The following is a 17134-nucleotide window of genomic DNA, read 5'->3' as shown; positions in this document are numbered from 1 at the left end:
GCCTGCAGGTGCCATATTTATGTCTGGCATGAGCTAGTTGGGTGGAATGCTACTTGGGATGCCTAATCAATTGTGTAAAGGTTCCCAGGGCTAACCCTAGCCACTTTGGGCATTTTCAAGATGGACTAAGTCATCAGCTACACTAAACTTGAGCTCTGAGGGCTGGCTGTATGTGTGCAGAGTGTACGAAGGTAATCCTAGTGTCCTCCCACTAAAATCCAGTTTTAGGAAAGTCCCTATACCCCCAACCAACTAGGAGACAGAAGTCTGGTAAAATCAAAGCTGAACTTTCAGCAATAGTTGATACATAGTGTTCTGGCATTCTGTTTCCCTCCTTTGAAGTGTCCCCCAAATGATATATGTAAACCCAGCGGACCTGTTAAACAGGCTCCGACACTATAACGTGAAAGAAGATGCTCACTCTAAACCAATTCTGGGGTAGCTTTCCCTCCCACCGGGAGTCTGACTGACTAGAGGGATAAAAGGAGAGGCAGACCCAGGTGTGAGTTACATCTGCTTTTGACAGTGGAGGCCCCTTTGAAGTGTCACAAGTGTCAGCGCACAGCCCCCAGGCCATCCTGTCAAGGCGAGGGCAATTCCTCCTCACATCCAAGGCCCGTTGTCCCTGTCCTAGGAGCAGTTGACATCTTACCACAGGGGAGAATAAAGCTTCCAGGTGACAGTTGAATACTTATAGAAAGGCCACAAAGGCTTTAGGCAGGGAAAAGGAAACTTTTCAAAAATACATTTTCTGTAATACAAAATTCAACTTTACCATTGAATTGGATTTTGTTTAACTATTCAAAAGAGTCATTGAAATATCTCTCTAGGTGCTTACTAGGTAATGATAAACTGTATTAAACTTTTTTTTTTTAAATTATTTTTATTGAGTTTCAATTAGAAAGAACACACAACCCGCCTTGCAAGGCGGTACAACATCAACTATAATATTCAGCACAGCATTTAGATGTGATCGATGCTATTTCAATGTACATATTCAATAGGGGCTAATGTTCGTAATGTACATGACCTATCTGAGAGATTACATGTCCTACATCATTGACCTTTAGGGAGTGAGCACAGGGTCTTGCTGGTTCATCATCAGTAAATATTGTCGTAGTGGCTCCCAAATGTCTTTTGGTCTAGATGAGGATGGTAATTCTTCTGCATACAGCTCAAGAGACTCTACAATAGACCATGTCTTTCAGCCAGTGATCAAGGTGTGGGGTTAGAGCACTTTTCCACGTCAGCACTATTCAACGTTTTGCTAGCAACAAAGCAACCTGTAAGAATTTCCCCACTGCTCCTTTAATATGAGGCACATAGCTCAGTAAACATACAGCAGGTGTACATTGCAATTGTTGATTTGACATATTCTGCAAACACTTTACTACTGTAGACCATAATTTAGCAACAGCCTCACAGTGCCACGCCAAATGCCAAAAGTCTGCATCCAGTTGGTGGCACCTTTTACATTCACTATTGTCTCGGAGCCCAATTTTGAACAGTTTCAAGGGTGTGTGATATACCTGGTGGATATACTTGAAGTGGATAATTCTGAGATTTCCATTTGGGGTTAGTTTACCTGTTAATGTACATATGCGTTCCCAGTCAGATGGGGTCAGCGGAGGATCTAAGCCATTGTTCCATCTGGTTAGACTGTCATCCTCAGCCTCCACCATTTCAGAGCGTACCGCTTTATACAGTTTAGTCACTAGTTTGTCTTGGATATATTGATATCCTGCATCTGTTGTATACCCACCATTTGTAGCGAGCGGATCGCCCCACTGTCTTGAGTCACAGACAAGGAAGCGTGGTGTGTAAGGGGCAGTGCTGGGGCATATAACAGGAGTTTCCTTGTCAATTTACCAATAGTCTGCCAGGCGGCAACAGTTGTGTCTATCGGATTAATTTCCATCTGCAGAGTGCCTCTACGTGTATGTGTTAGCATTCCAGCCTGTGGGACGGGATAGGCATCTGTCTTCCACTGCTACGTGGGGAGTGAAGGCGTGCGGGTTGTACCAATGGTAGGCATATTGGGCCAGCGCACATAAGTATTAGATATATAAATCTGGTGCACAAAAACCCCCATGGGCATAGTCTAGAGTAAGAGTATGCCAACTCACCCTAGCCTGTCTGCCATTTCAAATCTGTTTTAGTAAGTGTGAGCGAATAGTGTGGAATAGTTGCTTCAGTAGTGTAATCTGGATATTGTTAAATAGATAATGAAATCGTGATAACACAATCCTTTTAATAATGGCTAGGCGGTCCGCCAGGGAGAGGGGCTTAGAGGACCACCTGTCAACCTGAGTTTCTAACGTCGTGCATGCCGTGCCATAATTTTCTCTGATCGCAATCTTCGGGTCACGGTATACCCACACCCCCAGATACTTCACAGGATCTGCCGACCAGATCAATGGTTATTCCATTTGTGGAGGCTGAGTGATCGTTGTCAGAGGTATAACCACCGATTTATCCCAGTTAATTAGAAGTCCAGAAAATAAACTGAAGCGGATATATTCCTGCAGTAATGAGGATAAATAGTTATGGGGCTCATGGACAAAAAGCACCATGTCAGCTGCATATGATATGCTGACGGAACGATGGTTAAAGTTAAGCGCTGACTCCATGTGTCGCTGATGAATTACACAAGCCAAGGGCACGAGCGCAATAGCGAAAAGTAGTGGTGATAAGGGGCAACACTGACTAGTGCCTCTGTTGATGGCCAGTGGTTCGGATGTGATGCCTCCCACACGGACCCTTGCCGATGGATCTGTGTATAGCAGTTGTACCCAACGCATGAACATTGGTGGGAATTCCATTTGCTTCAAAATATAAAACATATAGCTTCATTCGATAGTCGAATGCTTTTGCTGCATTCAACATGACCGCAGCGGCAGGCAAGTCTGGCCTTAGAACATGATACACGGCAAAAAGTGTTCTTAAATTATGTGATGTAGAGCATTCCGGTATAAAGCCAGATTGATCCAGAAGAACCAGGCAGGTCATTAGGGGAGTGAGACGAGTTGCCAGTATTTTTGCTAATATTTTGGCATCCAGATTAATTAGTGACAAGGGACGGTATGAGTCACATTGGGAAGGGGGTTTGTCTTTTTTTTAGTAAGGTGATAATTAAGGCTGGTCTTAGTGACGGGGCAAGTATACCCATTTCATGGGCCTCTGCATATACCTCCAGTAGATATGGCGCTAATAGATCAGCATATTCTTGGTAAAACTCAGCTGTGAGTCCATCTGGCCCAGGGGCCTTTTTGTTTGGTAAAGCTCGGATTGCTGTTTTAATATCGTCCTCACCAGTAGGTTGGCTGAGATGGTCCCGATGACCATCGGCAGCCAGGCACAGGCTATATCAGAGATATAGTCAAGTGTCACTGCATCCGTGCTCCCACGTGATGTATGCAGCATGGAATAACAAGCTCTAAATTGGGTTACTATCCCTTGAGGCGTATAGTATTCTTCCCCTTGCGCGTCTACTATTTTCGTGATGGGACAATGTTCGTTACGGAATTTGAGTTTGGCAGCTAGTTGATGGCCAGGTCGGCCCCCTTCACCGTACGCCCGTGCAACATGGCGGCGTGATAAATAGCAGGTTTCTGTGTCTGCCATCGTTATAGATAGGGTCCAGTAGGGCGTCGGCTCTGAAACGCCATGTGAATGGACGGTGGACGGAAGCAGGAATGCTAATACTTAATTTTACTGGGCTGTGGTCTGATAAAGTATGTGGAAGTAGAGTTACATCAGCAACCCAATTATTACTTTCTTCATTCAGTAGCCAGTATTCCAGTCAGGACCATATATTATAAGCGGGTGTGTTGTGTGTGCCTATTTTCACTGTGTCATTTCATAGTTGCCAAGCATCCACCAGTCCCATCTCTAACATAGAATCGCGTATACATTGAGCTACCTTTATAGTGCGCGCATTCTGTGGGTTCGACCTATCTTTGGCGGGATCCAAATACGTATTAAAATCTCCCTCCCCTCCCACCCCCCCCCCCCCCCCCCCCCCCCCCCATAGTATGGCTGCCTCCGGCCATGTTCGTAACTCCGCTAGCATTCGGACAAATACGTGCGGGTCATCCATCACTGGGCCATAAATGTTAATGACGGTGATCATATTTTGCCCCAATTTCCCATGGATCATTGCGCATCTACCCTCAATCCTATATTAAACTTAATGCGGTAACCCAATGCTTTCCTATGGCACCACCAACCCTGCTCAGTGAATAAGTGTTGGTCACACTTTTACAACTTTTGCCATAATACATACTTAATTATTACTGTTAAATATATTTTAAAGAAGGAGGAGCCTAGCGCGCAACCAAGATGGCCGCGTAGGTGCGAGGCTCCCGAGGACCTCCGCGACCTCCTGCATAAATCCTGACCATATCCTGTCCTAGACGAGGGGACTGTGTTCGTGAGACCGAGCTGAGGTGCCACCCGTTTTCCGTTTCCAAATCGGACCTCGGACACCGGCGGGAGCATCGATTGAGGTTTGCGGCCTTCTCCACGCCGGCCCCCCGGATTGGAGTTGTGGGGCGATCCGGAGACAAAGTGAACAACAGCGGCGGGCGAGGCTGGGCGATTCGCGTACCCCGCACTTTCACTTTCGCTTTCGCGCCCTCCTTGCTGCCAAGCGAGGTAGGGTCGCGAGGCGGCGTGCGGTGGTGTGGCTTCGTCGGGTTGCCCTGCCGGCCCACCAGCTGTGATCCGCTCTTCGGAGCTGTGGTCGCCCCCCCCCGGAGCCCGTGAACTGGTTTGTCAGCCCCTTTCAAGGAGATTGGCACGATTTGGGGACTGGAGCCATGTCCACGAAGCAAGATGGCGACCGGGCAAAGGTGAAATCGACCCGCAGTGGCGCAGCCCCTCAATCTAACAGCATGGACCGCTACACCCTCCAGAAGGGATCTCCAGAGGCGCCGCGTAGGTCCCCTGTGGGCCCGACTGATGCTCCTGCTCTGCCCGCGGATCTGACCCTCCGGGACGTCATGGGCGCCATCGCCGAGATGAAGGCCTCAGTGGACCAGCGCTTTGACACTCTGGCGCAGAAGATTGACTCGGTCCTCGTGGATGTGGGCCTGGTGAGGGCCGATCTGTCCAAAACGAATGACCGGGTCGACTCTTTGGCCCACACCACCTCGGGCCTCACAACGGACGTGGCGGCCCTCCAAAAGGAGGTGCGCCGACTTGGCCAGGCGAGCGCCCTGATGGATCGTCGACTGGAGGATTCCGAGGGTCGGGCCCGGAGGAACAATGTCCGCATTGTCGGGGTGCCGGAGGGACGTGAGGAGGAGGCGGCGGATCTGTTTGTGGAGGACCTGATCCTCACCCGTCTCCAGCCCCGGGGGCTGAGTAAACTCTTCGCAGTGGAACGTGCCCACAGGGTCCCCGGAGGAAGACCTAAGATCGGAGCCCCTCCGAGGCCTCTCATTGCCCGGATCTTCAACTTTCGGGACAGAGACGCTATCCTGCAGACTTCTAGGCAACAAGGACCGGTCAGACTCGACAATATGGACGTAAACTTCTATCCTGATTTTACTCCGGCGGTCCAGAAGCAGAGACTGAGTTTTCTCGGAGTCAAACGTCGCCTACGGGACCTGAACCTCAAGTATGCGATGCTTTTTCCAGCGAAGTTGAGGGTAGAGGTGGATGGCCGCACACACTTTTTTGATCGTCCCGAGGCGGCCGGGGACTGGTTGGACACTTTGCCCGGGGATCGGGGCCGGGGGGGTGGGGGGGGCGCGGTTGGTGGGGAGGGCTTGCCGGATCAGGACTGAGGGACTAATAGTAGGCCTTGCTCTGGAAAACATTATTGTCATCATTGACTGATTGTGTAAGTTCCCCTCCCGTGGAGGTCGTACGGGGTCTCTTGGGGGCTTTCCCTCCTCCTCTGGGGGACTAGTTAGTGTTTTCATCTATGGGGCGACAGGCACACTGCACTTTGGGGGGGCTGTTTGGGCTCATGCAGGGGTGCAGGGAGGGGGGAGTTCTGTTGGGACGGGTGGGTTGGGGTGGGGTGTTGTTCGTTTTTACCGCAAGGCAAACCCTTTACTGTATTGGTGTTTTTGAGGTGCTCTCGGGGGGACGAATGATGGCTTCTGTATGTGATGGGGGTAGGGACTTGACTTTGTTGTCTTGGAACGTTAATGGACTGGGGGATAGGATTAAGCGAGGTGTGGTCCTGCAGTATCTGAAACGAATTTCGCCAGATGTGGTCTTTCTGCAGGAGACACACCTTATTGGTAATTCCTTTTGTGCCATGAATCGGCGTGGCTATCGTTTGGTGGCCCACTCGGGCTTCACGTCTGGCTCGCGGGGGGTGGGCATCATGGTTAAGAACTCGCTCCCTCTGGAAATAGACGAGGTGCGCCATGATGAGAGGGGACGCTACACTGCCTTGGTGGGGAGAATGGAGGGCAAAGTGGTTGTCTTTGTTTCAGTGTACGTCCCACCGGGGCTACAGTCTACCACTTTTGCGGACCTGGGGCGCCTCCTCCTTGACCTTCCCGGGGGGCTTCTGGTGGTTGGGGGGGATTTCAATGCTGTGGTTTCTGGGACTATGGATCGTCACCCCCCTAGGGACCTCCCCCGGGCGCAGGCGTGGCTGTCCGGCCTCTTAGATACATTGGGATTGGTGGACTGCTGGCGCTTAAAACATCCCACGCAGCTGCAATACACCTTCCACTCGGGTGCCCATGGTAGCCTCTCGCGGCTTGATCATATCCTTGTCCCTGCGGCCTATGCTGGGAGGGTGGGAGAGGTGCGCCATCTGGCGCGGGGTATTTCAGATCACTCCCCGCTCCTGTTGCACTTTGGTGTCCTCCCGAGGGAGGAGGGCAGGGTAGCTCCAATCAATGCCTGGTACCTGCGCGACCCCACCATTCGTGCTGATTTGATTAAATCCTTGCAGCGGTATTTTGAGGAGAATGTGGGGTCTGTCCCTTCGGCTATCTCCCTGTGGGAGGCCTTCAAGACAGTTCTTAGGGGGGAGGCCCTCTCCTTCATATCCCATGCCCGGAGGCGCGAGCAGGAGGAGGTGACCCAGGTGGAGGCCGAAATTACTGAAATTACTGAATTAGAGGGTGATCTGGGGAGTGGGGTGACGGATGCTGCACTGCATGTTCTACACCTTAAGCAAGCGGCCTATAGGGCCCTCGTCACGGAGGCAGCCAGGGGCCTCAGTAGAGAGCAACAGGGGCGACTGTATGATGTGGGTGATAAGGCTGGTAAATTGATTGCGTGGTTGGATAAAAAGGAGAGAGCGAGTCGTGTGGTACCGCTGATTGAGAGGATGGATGGTGTACGTGTCACCGAGCCAGAAGACATTGTCTCTTGCTTCGCGGAGTATTTCCGCGAGGTGTATTCCCCGGTCTCTCCCTGCTCGGAGGCGGATTCCCATGCCCTGCTTCGAGATATCGCGCTGCCCTCCCTTTCGGTGGAGGACAGGGAGTCGTTGGATGCTGCTCCTACCTCGGACGAAATTGTCCTCGCCATACGCTCGGTCGCATCTGGCAAGGCCATGGGCCCGAACGGCATCCCTATCGAGTTGTATAAGCTGCGACCGGATGTATCTGCGGCGCTTGCACGGGGTGCTCGCGCGTGTTCCGTTTGTGCGGGAGCCGGCCATCTTGGCGTCCTTAGACGCCACCATGGCGTTTGACACGCTCGAATGGCCCTACATTTGGGCGATGCTGGCGAAATTTGGATTTGGACCGGGATTCATCAGCTGGGTCAAATTGTTGTACTCGGGCCCATTAGCACAGGTGGTAGTGAATGGACGAGTCTCGGCCCCATTCGCGCTGGGACGGGGCACGCGACAGGGTTGCCCCTTGTCGCCGCTCCTGTTTGCATTGGCCTTGGAACCCCTGGCGGAGTGGCTGCGGTGGCACCCTTCCATCCGTGGTCTCCGTTGGACCCCCGAGTATGAGGACCGCGTGTCCCTTTACGCTGACGATATCCTTTTGTACCTAGCCTCCCCGCGCAAATCACTGATTGTCCTGGTTGATGTCCTGCGCTCCTTTGGCCGTAACTCAGGCCTCGTCATCAACTGGGCTAAATCATGTGTCTATGTGCTTTCCGGGGAGGCTCCCGTCCTCCCGCGGGGCTATCCGATCCGGATTGCCTCACAGGGGTTTCGGTACCTGGGTGTCTATATCACGCTGGACCCGGAGGCCCGCTACGAGCGAAATTTGCTTCCCCCCCTCCAGCGCTTGAAGGAGGACGTCGCGCGCTGGCGGCGCCTGCCGCTTTCGCCGCTCGGCCGGGCGGCATTGTTTAAGATGATTTCGTTGCCGCGCTTCCTGTACGCTCTCCAGAACACTATGGACCTAGTCCCGGCGCGCTACTTCCGTGAGGTGGAGAGTCTACAGCGCCGCCTGTTCTGGGACGGGAGGCCGCGTATAGCCCTGGCGAAGTTGACGCTCCCGTGGTATGACGGGGGGATTGCCCTCCCGGACATTAAGCGGTATTACTGGGCCTCCCAGCTAGCTGCAATTAATCACGGCCTCTATGGGCCCGCCCTGAACCCGGCATTTGAAATGGACAAGATGCTCCTGCCCGGTGGCGACTACAATCGAGCGCTCTACTCTGGCGCGCCGGATCCCCGCTTGACGGGGCCCACGCGTGTCATGGTGCGGGTGTGGCACGCGGCCAATGCAGCTATGGGGTGGAAGGACCGTTTGACCCGGGCGTCGCCGTTGTATGCGCCTCAGCGGTTGGGCTCCCTGTGGACCTCGAAGGGCTTCGAGAAGTGGGACACGATTGGCATCAGTAAAGTGGGGGACCTCTGGACGAGAGGGGGATTTAAAACATTCGAGACGCTGCAGATGGAGTTTCAGCTGCAGGGCAGTGAATACTTTCGGTACTTGCAGGTCCGTCACGCGCTGGGCTCCGTCTTCCCAGACGTCGCCTCCATCCCGGAGTCTTCCCCCCTGGAGGATAGAGTGCTGGATGGCCACGTTCCGGATAGCACGATCTCCCTCATTTACAAAAAATTGATTAATGACCGCTCGGGCCTGCTGACCGGCCTCCGTGAGGCTTGGGTTGCCGACGGGCTGGAGTTGGACGACGAAGACTGGATTTCCGCGGTGGCCTCTCCGAAGGAGGTGGCCATACCGGCTCGCCTTCGCTTCGTCCAGCTTAAGATACTCCACCGGGTTTACATGACGGGGCCAAGGCTTCTGCGTATGGGTTATGCTGAGGATGGGTTGTGTAAGCGTGGGTGTGGTGCTTTGGCGACTTTTTTGCATATTTTGTGGGAATGCCCGAGGGTGGAGCGATTCTGGCGTGGTGTGCATGAAGTCCTGCATCTGGTTACGCATGTCGCGCTGTTGCCTGAAGCGAGGAGATGCTTGCTGAATGTGTGGGAACCAACTGATTACTCGGTTCCGCAGACGCGATGGGTGACTCTGGGATATATGATAGCTAAGCGTGACATCGCTCAACTGTGGGGATCCCAGCGGCCCCCGGCGGTGTCGGCCTGGAAAGAACATATGGATTGGTGCATGTTCCGAGAAAAGGTGGTGTATGTGGCGAGGGGCAAGCCTGGGGCGTGGGTGAAAATATGGGGCCCCTGGAACGCCTACCGCGGGGGTATCTGCGAGCCACCACTGCTGCCTGCTGCCTCACCGGCTCCGTCCCCCTAGTTGACCCCCTCCCCCAGCCCCGGGCACAGAGTTCCCCCAGTCCTGGACTTGTTTCCCTTCCCCCTCTTTAGATTCCTGTGGATGATCGGGGTCCCTCATTTGAGGAGCACGTGCGGTTACTTTCGATTGCGGGTTGCCTTGCGGGTGTGGTTTTGCTATGTTGTTGTGTTTGTATAAAATGAAACCGTATTGTGGGCTTAGAGTCATGTGGCCCACGTCGTTGATGCCTCCTGATTTACTTCTCTGCAACGCCAAGTGCCCTTTTGTAAGTTTGTCAGGTGCTCCTGTCACTCTAGCGGCCGGCCGGAAGGTTGTAGGCCCATACTTGTATATACTTGAGATTGCAATAAACGGTTTCAAAAAAAGAAAAAAAAAAAAAAAAAATATATATATATTTTAAAGGTTTAGGCCTCTTAAAAGGGGTTATTTTGACAGGTCGAGTTTGCAGTTAAAACCTGCACAGCATTGGATACTGGTGGCAGTACTGCAGTCATAGCCTGTGGACGGGGACAGGCGTTAAATGCAGCCCGCAGCGCGGGAGATCTTCATTAGGCTATCTGTGCTATCAGAACGCTACTTGTAGGCTCTGCTAAAAACACTACCACCAACTTTTAAAATTGTTTTTAAAAAACGTCACTTTTGGAATTGTTTTTACTGTGTGTATCGCTTTTCTTATCGTAACTGACCGTAGCGCTCAAGTCGGCTGCTCCGGCTTCCTTGTTGCTCCTGGAGACTCCCCCCGGTAGCAGCCAACCACGCTGCGAGAGGACTGAGCTGTGGGCGGGGACAGCAGTTAAATGCAGCACGGGAGCGCAGCGGACGCGCGCAGCGGCCGCGCCGGTGGGGTGCCGAGGGCAAGCCCGTCTGCACCCATCCGGGCCCAGAGGCCAGACACTATACCCGTTCCATCACATACCCCTCGGAAACCCTTAAACTGATGCACTCCACCCATCTGCACCTCACCCGTGAAATACTGTCTCTAACATCTGAGCAACACATTTTCACTAAACGGAGTGCATTCCCAGAAATACAGACTTCTACTACCCCCAAGCACATATCGCAGAGCCTCGTTAAACTCTGGCCCGCACCCCTATCAATCTACTACGTTAATACTCATTCCCTTGTCAAGCACCAGCTTGACATCCTCCTTTTGCTCACTGATAAACCCGATATTCTACTGCTGACCGAAACATGCCTCACCTCTAACTCTGCCCCTGATATGCTGGCGGCACTACCCCCAGATTACTATATCATTCATGCCAACCTCCTGCCTGGTAAATCAGGGGGGGGTTGCAGCCATTATTAACACTAATGTCAGGTTCAGCTCTCTGACCCGTCTCTCCCTTAAGAGAGAACATAGTAATTCAACTTGAATCCGCCACCGACACCTTTGTCTGATGACTAATCTACAGGCCACCGTATTAGATCTCATTTTCCCCCATCACTCAGTGAACAGATGGCTAAACTCGTTATTGATCACAGCAAGGTGAGCGACTCGTGGGCGACTTTAATTATTGGTACAATGATACTCATGAAGGACCACAATCTGCTGAGATGTCTGATCTCCTTACCAACTTAAACTTCACCCAACAGGTCACATCCTTGACCAAGTCTGATAAAAGCTCCCCCCAGGCACTGATGTTACTGGATCTCTCCGCCGCCTTTCACACGGTCGACCACACTATTCTGGCGTGTCAAACATGCTGGCATTCAAGGTGCTGCGGCTCTGGCTCACCTCTTTTCTGGAGGCCCGGTCTCAGGCCGGCTGCCAAGGACACTTTTTGGCCCCTCCACGTAAAACTACTTGTGGTGTTCCACAGGGCTCTGCTCTTTCTCCCCACCTGTTTAATCTCTACATTGCTCCCTTGATCCAGTCCCTCAAAGACAGGAAGGTGACGGTCTTCAACTATGCGGATGACCTGCAATTAGTCTTCAAGATGGACAACTCGCACAGCTTTGTCACCGAATTCCAGGCCACCATGCTGCATATTCAAAAATTGATGGACCATAACCACCTTAAGTTAAACCCTGGTAAGACAGAGTTTGTTCTCATTGGGGACAGCCATAAGTTTTGGGGTCCACACTACTGGCCATCAGAGCTAGGACCTCCACCCTCTCCCCTCGGCCAAAACACTAGGAGTCACCCTCAACAGTGACCTGTCACTGAAAACTCCGGTTGGCTCGGTCATTTCTAAATGTTTCTTCCAACTGCGGAAGATCAGGAAGATAAATCGCCTTCTCACACATGAAGCTTTGATGCAAGTCGTAATAGCCACCGTCCTGTCGCACTTGGACTATGCTAACTCTGTGTACTTGGGCATGCCACTCTACCTGCTCAAATGGTTACAGATGGCCCAAAACCATGCAGACAGAATGGTTTTTCGGCAACCTAGATGGCAATCAGCAACCCCTCTGCGGAGGAAACTGCATTGGCTCCCTATTCCTCAACGTTGCGCCTTTAAAACAGGCTGCCTTATCTTCAAATCCCTGCATGGTAACAGTCCCAAATTCATTAACAGCCTGATACTCAGGCACACTCCCTCTCATAACCTACGCTGTGCTCACCTCTCACTCCTCACCACCCCTGTGTTCAGGCGGGTACGTCAGGGAGGACGCAGATTTGCTACCCTCGCCCCCAAACTGTGGAACTCCCTCCTGTTGGCGATCCGGTCCTGCACTGACCTTCTGCAATCCAGGAAGTCTCTTAAAACGTGGCTATTTGCACAAGCCTACAATTAATGTCTCTGCAGGTAGCGTACAGAGCCTTTCACAGCGCCATGAAACCACCCGGTGTACGTGCGCTTTATAAGTAATTTTTAACATCAACATACCTACATTGTCACTGTAGTCAATGGCACAGTGGATGCTGCAGTCCACTTGTGACATTAAATGTACAGGCCCTGCTTACACCTTGGTACCATAAACTAGGGACTTGTAGGTAAGTTAAATATGCCATTCAGAAATATACCAATTTTACCATGTTGAATGGAGGAGCACAATCACTTTACAACAGGTTAGTAGGGGTAAAGTGCACAGAGTTCTAGAGCCAGCAAAAATTTGAGTTCAGCAAAAGGCAAGAAATCCAAGGGGGCACTGCGGAAAGGGAAAACTTTCCAACACTTGGTGTCTGATGGCTGTACTTGAATATTTGTGGGTGCTATTGGTTGGCATAGGAAGTAGTACCTAGGCATCTATTGATGGCATCTGAATATGTCACAGCGGTGCCCCTGAATGGTTGGAGTTATTGTGGGTGGTTACTGAAATGAATATTTATATATTTTAGTTTAGTTTATTAATTCTATACTTGCTGTATTTGCTTAACCTAATCAGTATCACTTTCTGTGATACCATCAAGGTCAAATGCCGCAGAGCATTACTTCCTGTATTGTCATAGGGCGTCAAAGGATGCATGGTGTTTGGGTGACTACCACAGTAGTGCTATCATTAAATGTATAGTTCTAAATAAAAAATACTAGTACTTGGATAATCCTTTCACTTTTTTCTAGACTGCATGATCACTGATATATTTAGAGCAGTCTCCTAATATATTTTTGATTTAATTATAGCAGGTCCTGTCCTCCTTAAATTATTTATGGCATTGTAAGTGTCTATGCTGTTATGGTAGCCTCATCCACTTCTTCCAGGTTACTCAGACCATTCAATAGGCAAATCCCTACCCAGGAAATATATTGCAACTGAGTTCATGTAGCAGGTATTTCTACTTCAACATCTCTGCTCAGATTATTTTTTTGATTAAATATTTTCAATGCATCTTAATTTTACAAGCCGTAATGACAATTTCTACATTGATACTGCTATTGGAGCTTTTAAAATGTGGTTTATATATAGGAGGAGGTGAAATCAAAGAGACTGAGAAATCAAAATATAATTAATAGAGAAGTTTATGAAAATCAGGATTTTTATTAATGCATAGTGATAATTGAACCTGCATTCATGTCCCACATTTGCATAATTAGGGCATAAATAAACCTGCCCTATTTTATTCGTAAAATCTAACTGTGAAGCGTGCCCTGTCATATTGAGCATTTCTCTATCATGGACACCGTAATTTGATACAGAACTCTAGATGCACATCAATCAATCCCTTTGTACACACGTTCTATATGTAGTCTTTTTTATTAAAGTAATATTCTTCCAAATCTTTTTTTCAGCAGGCGCAGGAGCTCACCAAGTAAAATGCTGAATGACCTTGATGATGATGACGATGATTTCAGTACAGATGCAGAAAGCCTTTATGAAGCTCCTTCAGGATACAAATACTCAAAGGATAATGATTTAATAGGCTATAAAATGCACAGTTCTGGACAGTAGTATACAATCATCTGTGCTGGGGAAGTAAAGACTTTCATCTCAGATGTTTTAGAGTTTTCTAGATGGAAATATATACTTTGTTTTCCACAAATACATTGTGTCTGCTGCTTGAGTTCCAAGAAATCAACAGCAATATTTAACAATCTATGCATATTTTATATTTTAGATAAACATAAATATACATAAATATCTATAAATATATATATATATATATATGAATTCTATATATTGCGCTGAAAGCTTCCCTGAAATGTAACATACGTTTTTGTTTAAAGAAGGAAAGCTAAAAAAGAGCCATTTCCCAATCTAAAAAATCTGTTAGATATTTTGGAAGGCTTTAAAAATAGCCATTTGTAATATGTAAAATAATTGTAAGTAACAATATATGTATATAATGTAAATACTGAACTGTTGACAGTTATGCATAAGTGCCATTTAAAAAAAATATATATCTCTTAAGGGTCAGTTAAATCTTTAATGTAGACGCAAATATGTTTTTTAGATTAGTCAATTGTATTCCTTTTATTGTGTTTTTTAATAAAGTGGCACTTAGTATAACATCGCTTCAAAGAATATCCATGAGTGTATATATTTTAAATGCCTTAAAATGCCTGCATCATTCTGAAGATAGGTTGTGTAATTATCATTTTGTGGTATTATTTCTCATCATTGTTGATCCTGAGTCAGGTTTGGTAAATTACATCAGACATTCTGTGAATTTTACCATCATTTCCTTAAATGGAGAAATATGATTTGGAATCACTCACTCTCACATAATGTGTGGTTTTTATCAGTTTTTGCCAGTACTGCTGACAGTATTAGAGTCTTATTTACAAATAGAAAATAAAACTGTGAGTACCAATAGCTTGACTACAGTAAGCTTTTCTTGGATAATATAAATATTTCTTTAAAATCTATACCACCACCCAATTATGAAGAATCGCCATCATGTAATTATTTTTTTGTCAAGTGCTTATTCGCATTCCACACTCATAAATGTGATATGCCTTTAAGTATAGGATGAATTGGCAAAGCCACAACTCCACAACATCATGCTTTATTTTAAACTGTTTATACAAATAATTGAAACGAGAGATAGGCAAACTCATTACCATATGTCTTGAAACATTTGTGAACAAAGGTATTTAAGGCGTGTGCATATCAATTCTGCTATTCATGATACCTTGTAGATATAGTGTTCCATTTTTCATTCTAGAAATTGCATTATGTATTAAATGTGAAAATCAGTATTTCGCTCATCATACTATTGTAATTGCTTGCCTGACGCCATGTTCAGCAAATCTAGCAATACATATACTACACACTGAAGTGAGGTTGAAGACAAAGATTTAAGATTGGCAAGATTATGAGCTATCATTGAGTGAGATTTCCAATTTAACTTTGTTGTACATTTCTAACTATGTTTTTTTCATATTTCCATGCAAAGGACAATCATTATTGAGATGTACAGAATTGTCACTATTTGACTGTCAAATTGTTTTCATTATTTCTGAATAAATCACGTTCAATATAAATGTATAGTGTACTTTTTCAGAAGGATTTGGAGCTCGGTATAAAAACTGCACACGTAATTTGAACAACGTCTTTAAATACATGGTCTTTCATACAAAATGAGAAATGCTTTCTTGATATTGATGTGTTCTGTACAAGGTTAGTACAACCTACACGGTGTGATGTTGCTTTGATTTCATATTTGAAATTACACAGCTAGAATTGATAGGTACCTGGTAGACTATAATATGAGAAGATAATCAATTATCATAATCCTAGGGAAACATAGGAATGCAAATCCCCTGGCCTTCAAGTCGTACTGAATTTTTTGATGCAGGAGCTCTATAACTATTCCTTGGTCTTCCTATAATCAGCCCTGAAACAGTTATCCGCTGAAGTGTTTAATGAGAGATTCCAACAGGTCTGTCAGTAGGAGCTCAGAAATCTAAGCAAGCATGAGGTAATGCAGGGACCCCTAGAATTAAATAACAAGCTTTGAGGAGCCCAAGAAGGAGCAAAATAACAAGGGTACAGTGACTTGAATAATGCAAACTGTCCATCATAAGAGTACTCCTCCAACCACTGTTGCCATGCACAATCTGCAGACTCGTCTTATTATGCTACTGCCTGTAGTTCCCCAGAGGTGCTGATGCATTCTTGTCTTTGGTTAGTACCTTCAAGTGTTTTCTTCCAGCCATAGCTTGGTCACTTCTTGGCTTGCCAACTCAACCTCCAATCCTTTGTCAGACGGACCCACCAGTGACACTGCAATGTGTGACCACTATGCAGTGCAAAGGTTCTCACAGGTAAAATGTGCAGGATCGTAATGTGCGAGAGCCTAGATGATGATGACAGTACTGTGTTGATGTGGGTTTTTTAGACAATTAAATTAAGAAGCTTGTTCTTTTTGATTTGGTTTTAATATTCCATTAAAGTACTAGGATCTTAAGCATTAATATGAAGTTACTAAGGAACTAGTCTCCTGGGACAGTTGGCGGTCATAAGGGAGGCCAATGTGCATTTGCTGTGCAGTAGATTCTGAGAAATAGAAATACACACTAGCTTCTGGTGACACATTTAACACACCATCATAGTGATGAGCCCTTAAAAGCAGCCACTGTCCACCTTTTTGTGCTGATACGGGTGCAAAAGCTCATGGCCACAAATCTGTGCAATCTAAGTATGAGCTCATTAATTATACTTAGTAACCATCTGCCCACAACAATGCAATATTAAGTAATAGTATTGAGTGCCTGCCCCAGTATCTATGATTATGGTAGTCTTTACAAAATAGCAGATGACAGTACCATTTCTGCTATCAGCACAAATAAAGCGTAAGATGAACAATTGAATGGGATGTCTTGTTTAAAGATTTTAAAAATGTTTAAGCATTTCAATAAGATATCTTTGTCTTTACTGAAACTAAGGAGCAACACCTGCCAATTTTAGATAATGCACTTAATATTTTGAATTGCAGAGAAATCGCTATCAGCCTGAGAAGTGCAAATTTCTTGTTGAACACATTGATTATTTGGGTCACACCATAACTCCAGATGGTATTAGGCCTAAGTTCTGCAATGTGCAGGCTATCATGAAAGCACCTCCACCCTCAGGTAAGGATGCTTTGAGGT

The 17134-nt window shown here is 47.6% G+C and overlaps 1 protein-coding gene across 2 annotated transcripts in view; it reads left to right on the top strand.

Annotated features, from left to right (window-relative positions):
* CGNL1 (cingulin like 1) overlaps positions 1 to 15526 on the top strand; it is a 413622-nt gene extending 398096 nt beyond the window's left edge. Inside the window, exon 19 of one of the 2 annotated variants that reach the window (XM_085644099.1) lies at positions 13835 to 15526. In XM_085644099.1, the coding sequence (XP_085500225.1) occupies positions 13835 to 13991 (157 nt within the window). In that variant the 3' untranslated portion in view covers positions 13992 to 15526. Of the gene's footprint in view, positions 1 to 13831 lie in introns of both variants that reach the window. The other variant, XM_085644098.1, reaches the window with a different exon arrangement.
* The last annotated feature ends 1608 nt before the right edge of the window (positions 15527 to 17134 follow it).

Source organism: Triturus cristatus, chromosome 3_1, assembly GCF_964204655.1.
Source record: "Triturus cristatus chromosome 3_1, aTriCri1.1, whole genome shotgun sequence".
Lineage (NCBI taxonomy): Eukaryota > Metazoa > Chordata > Amphibia > Caudata > Salamandridae > Triturus > Triturus cristatus.
This window is presented reverse-complemented; position numbering and strand designations above follow the sequence as displayed.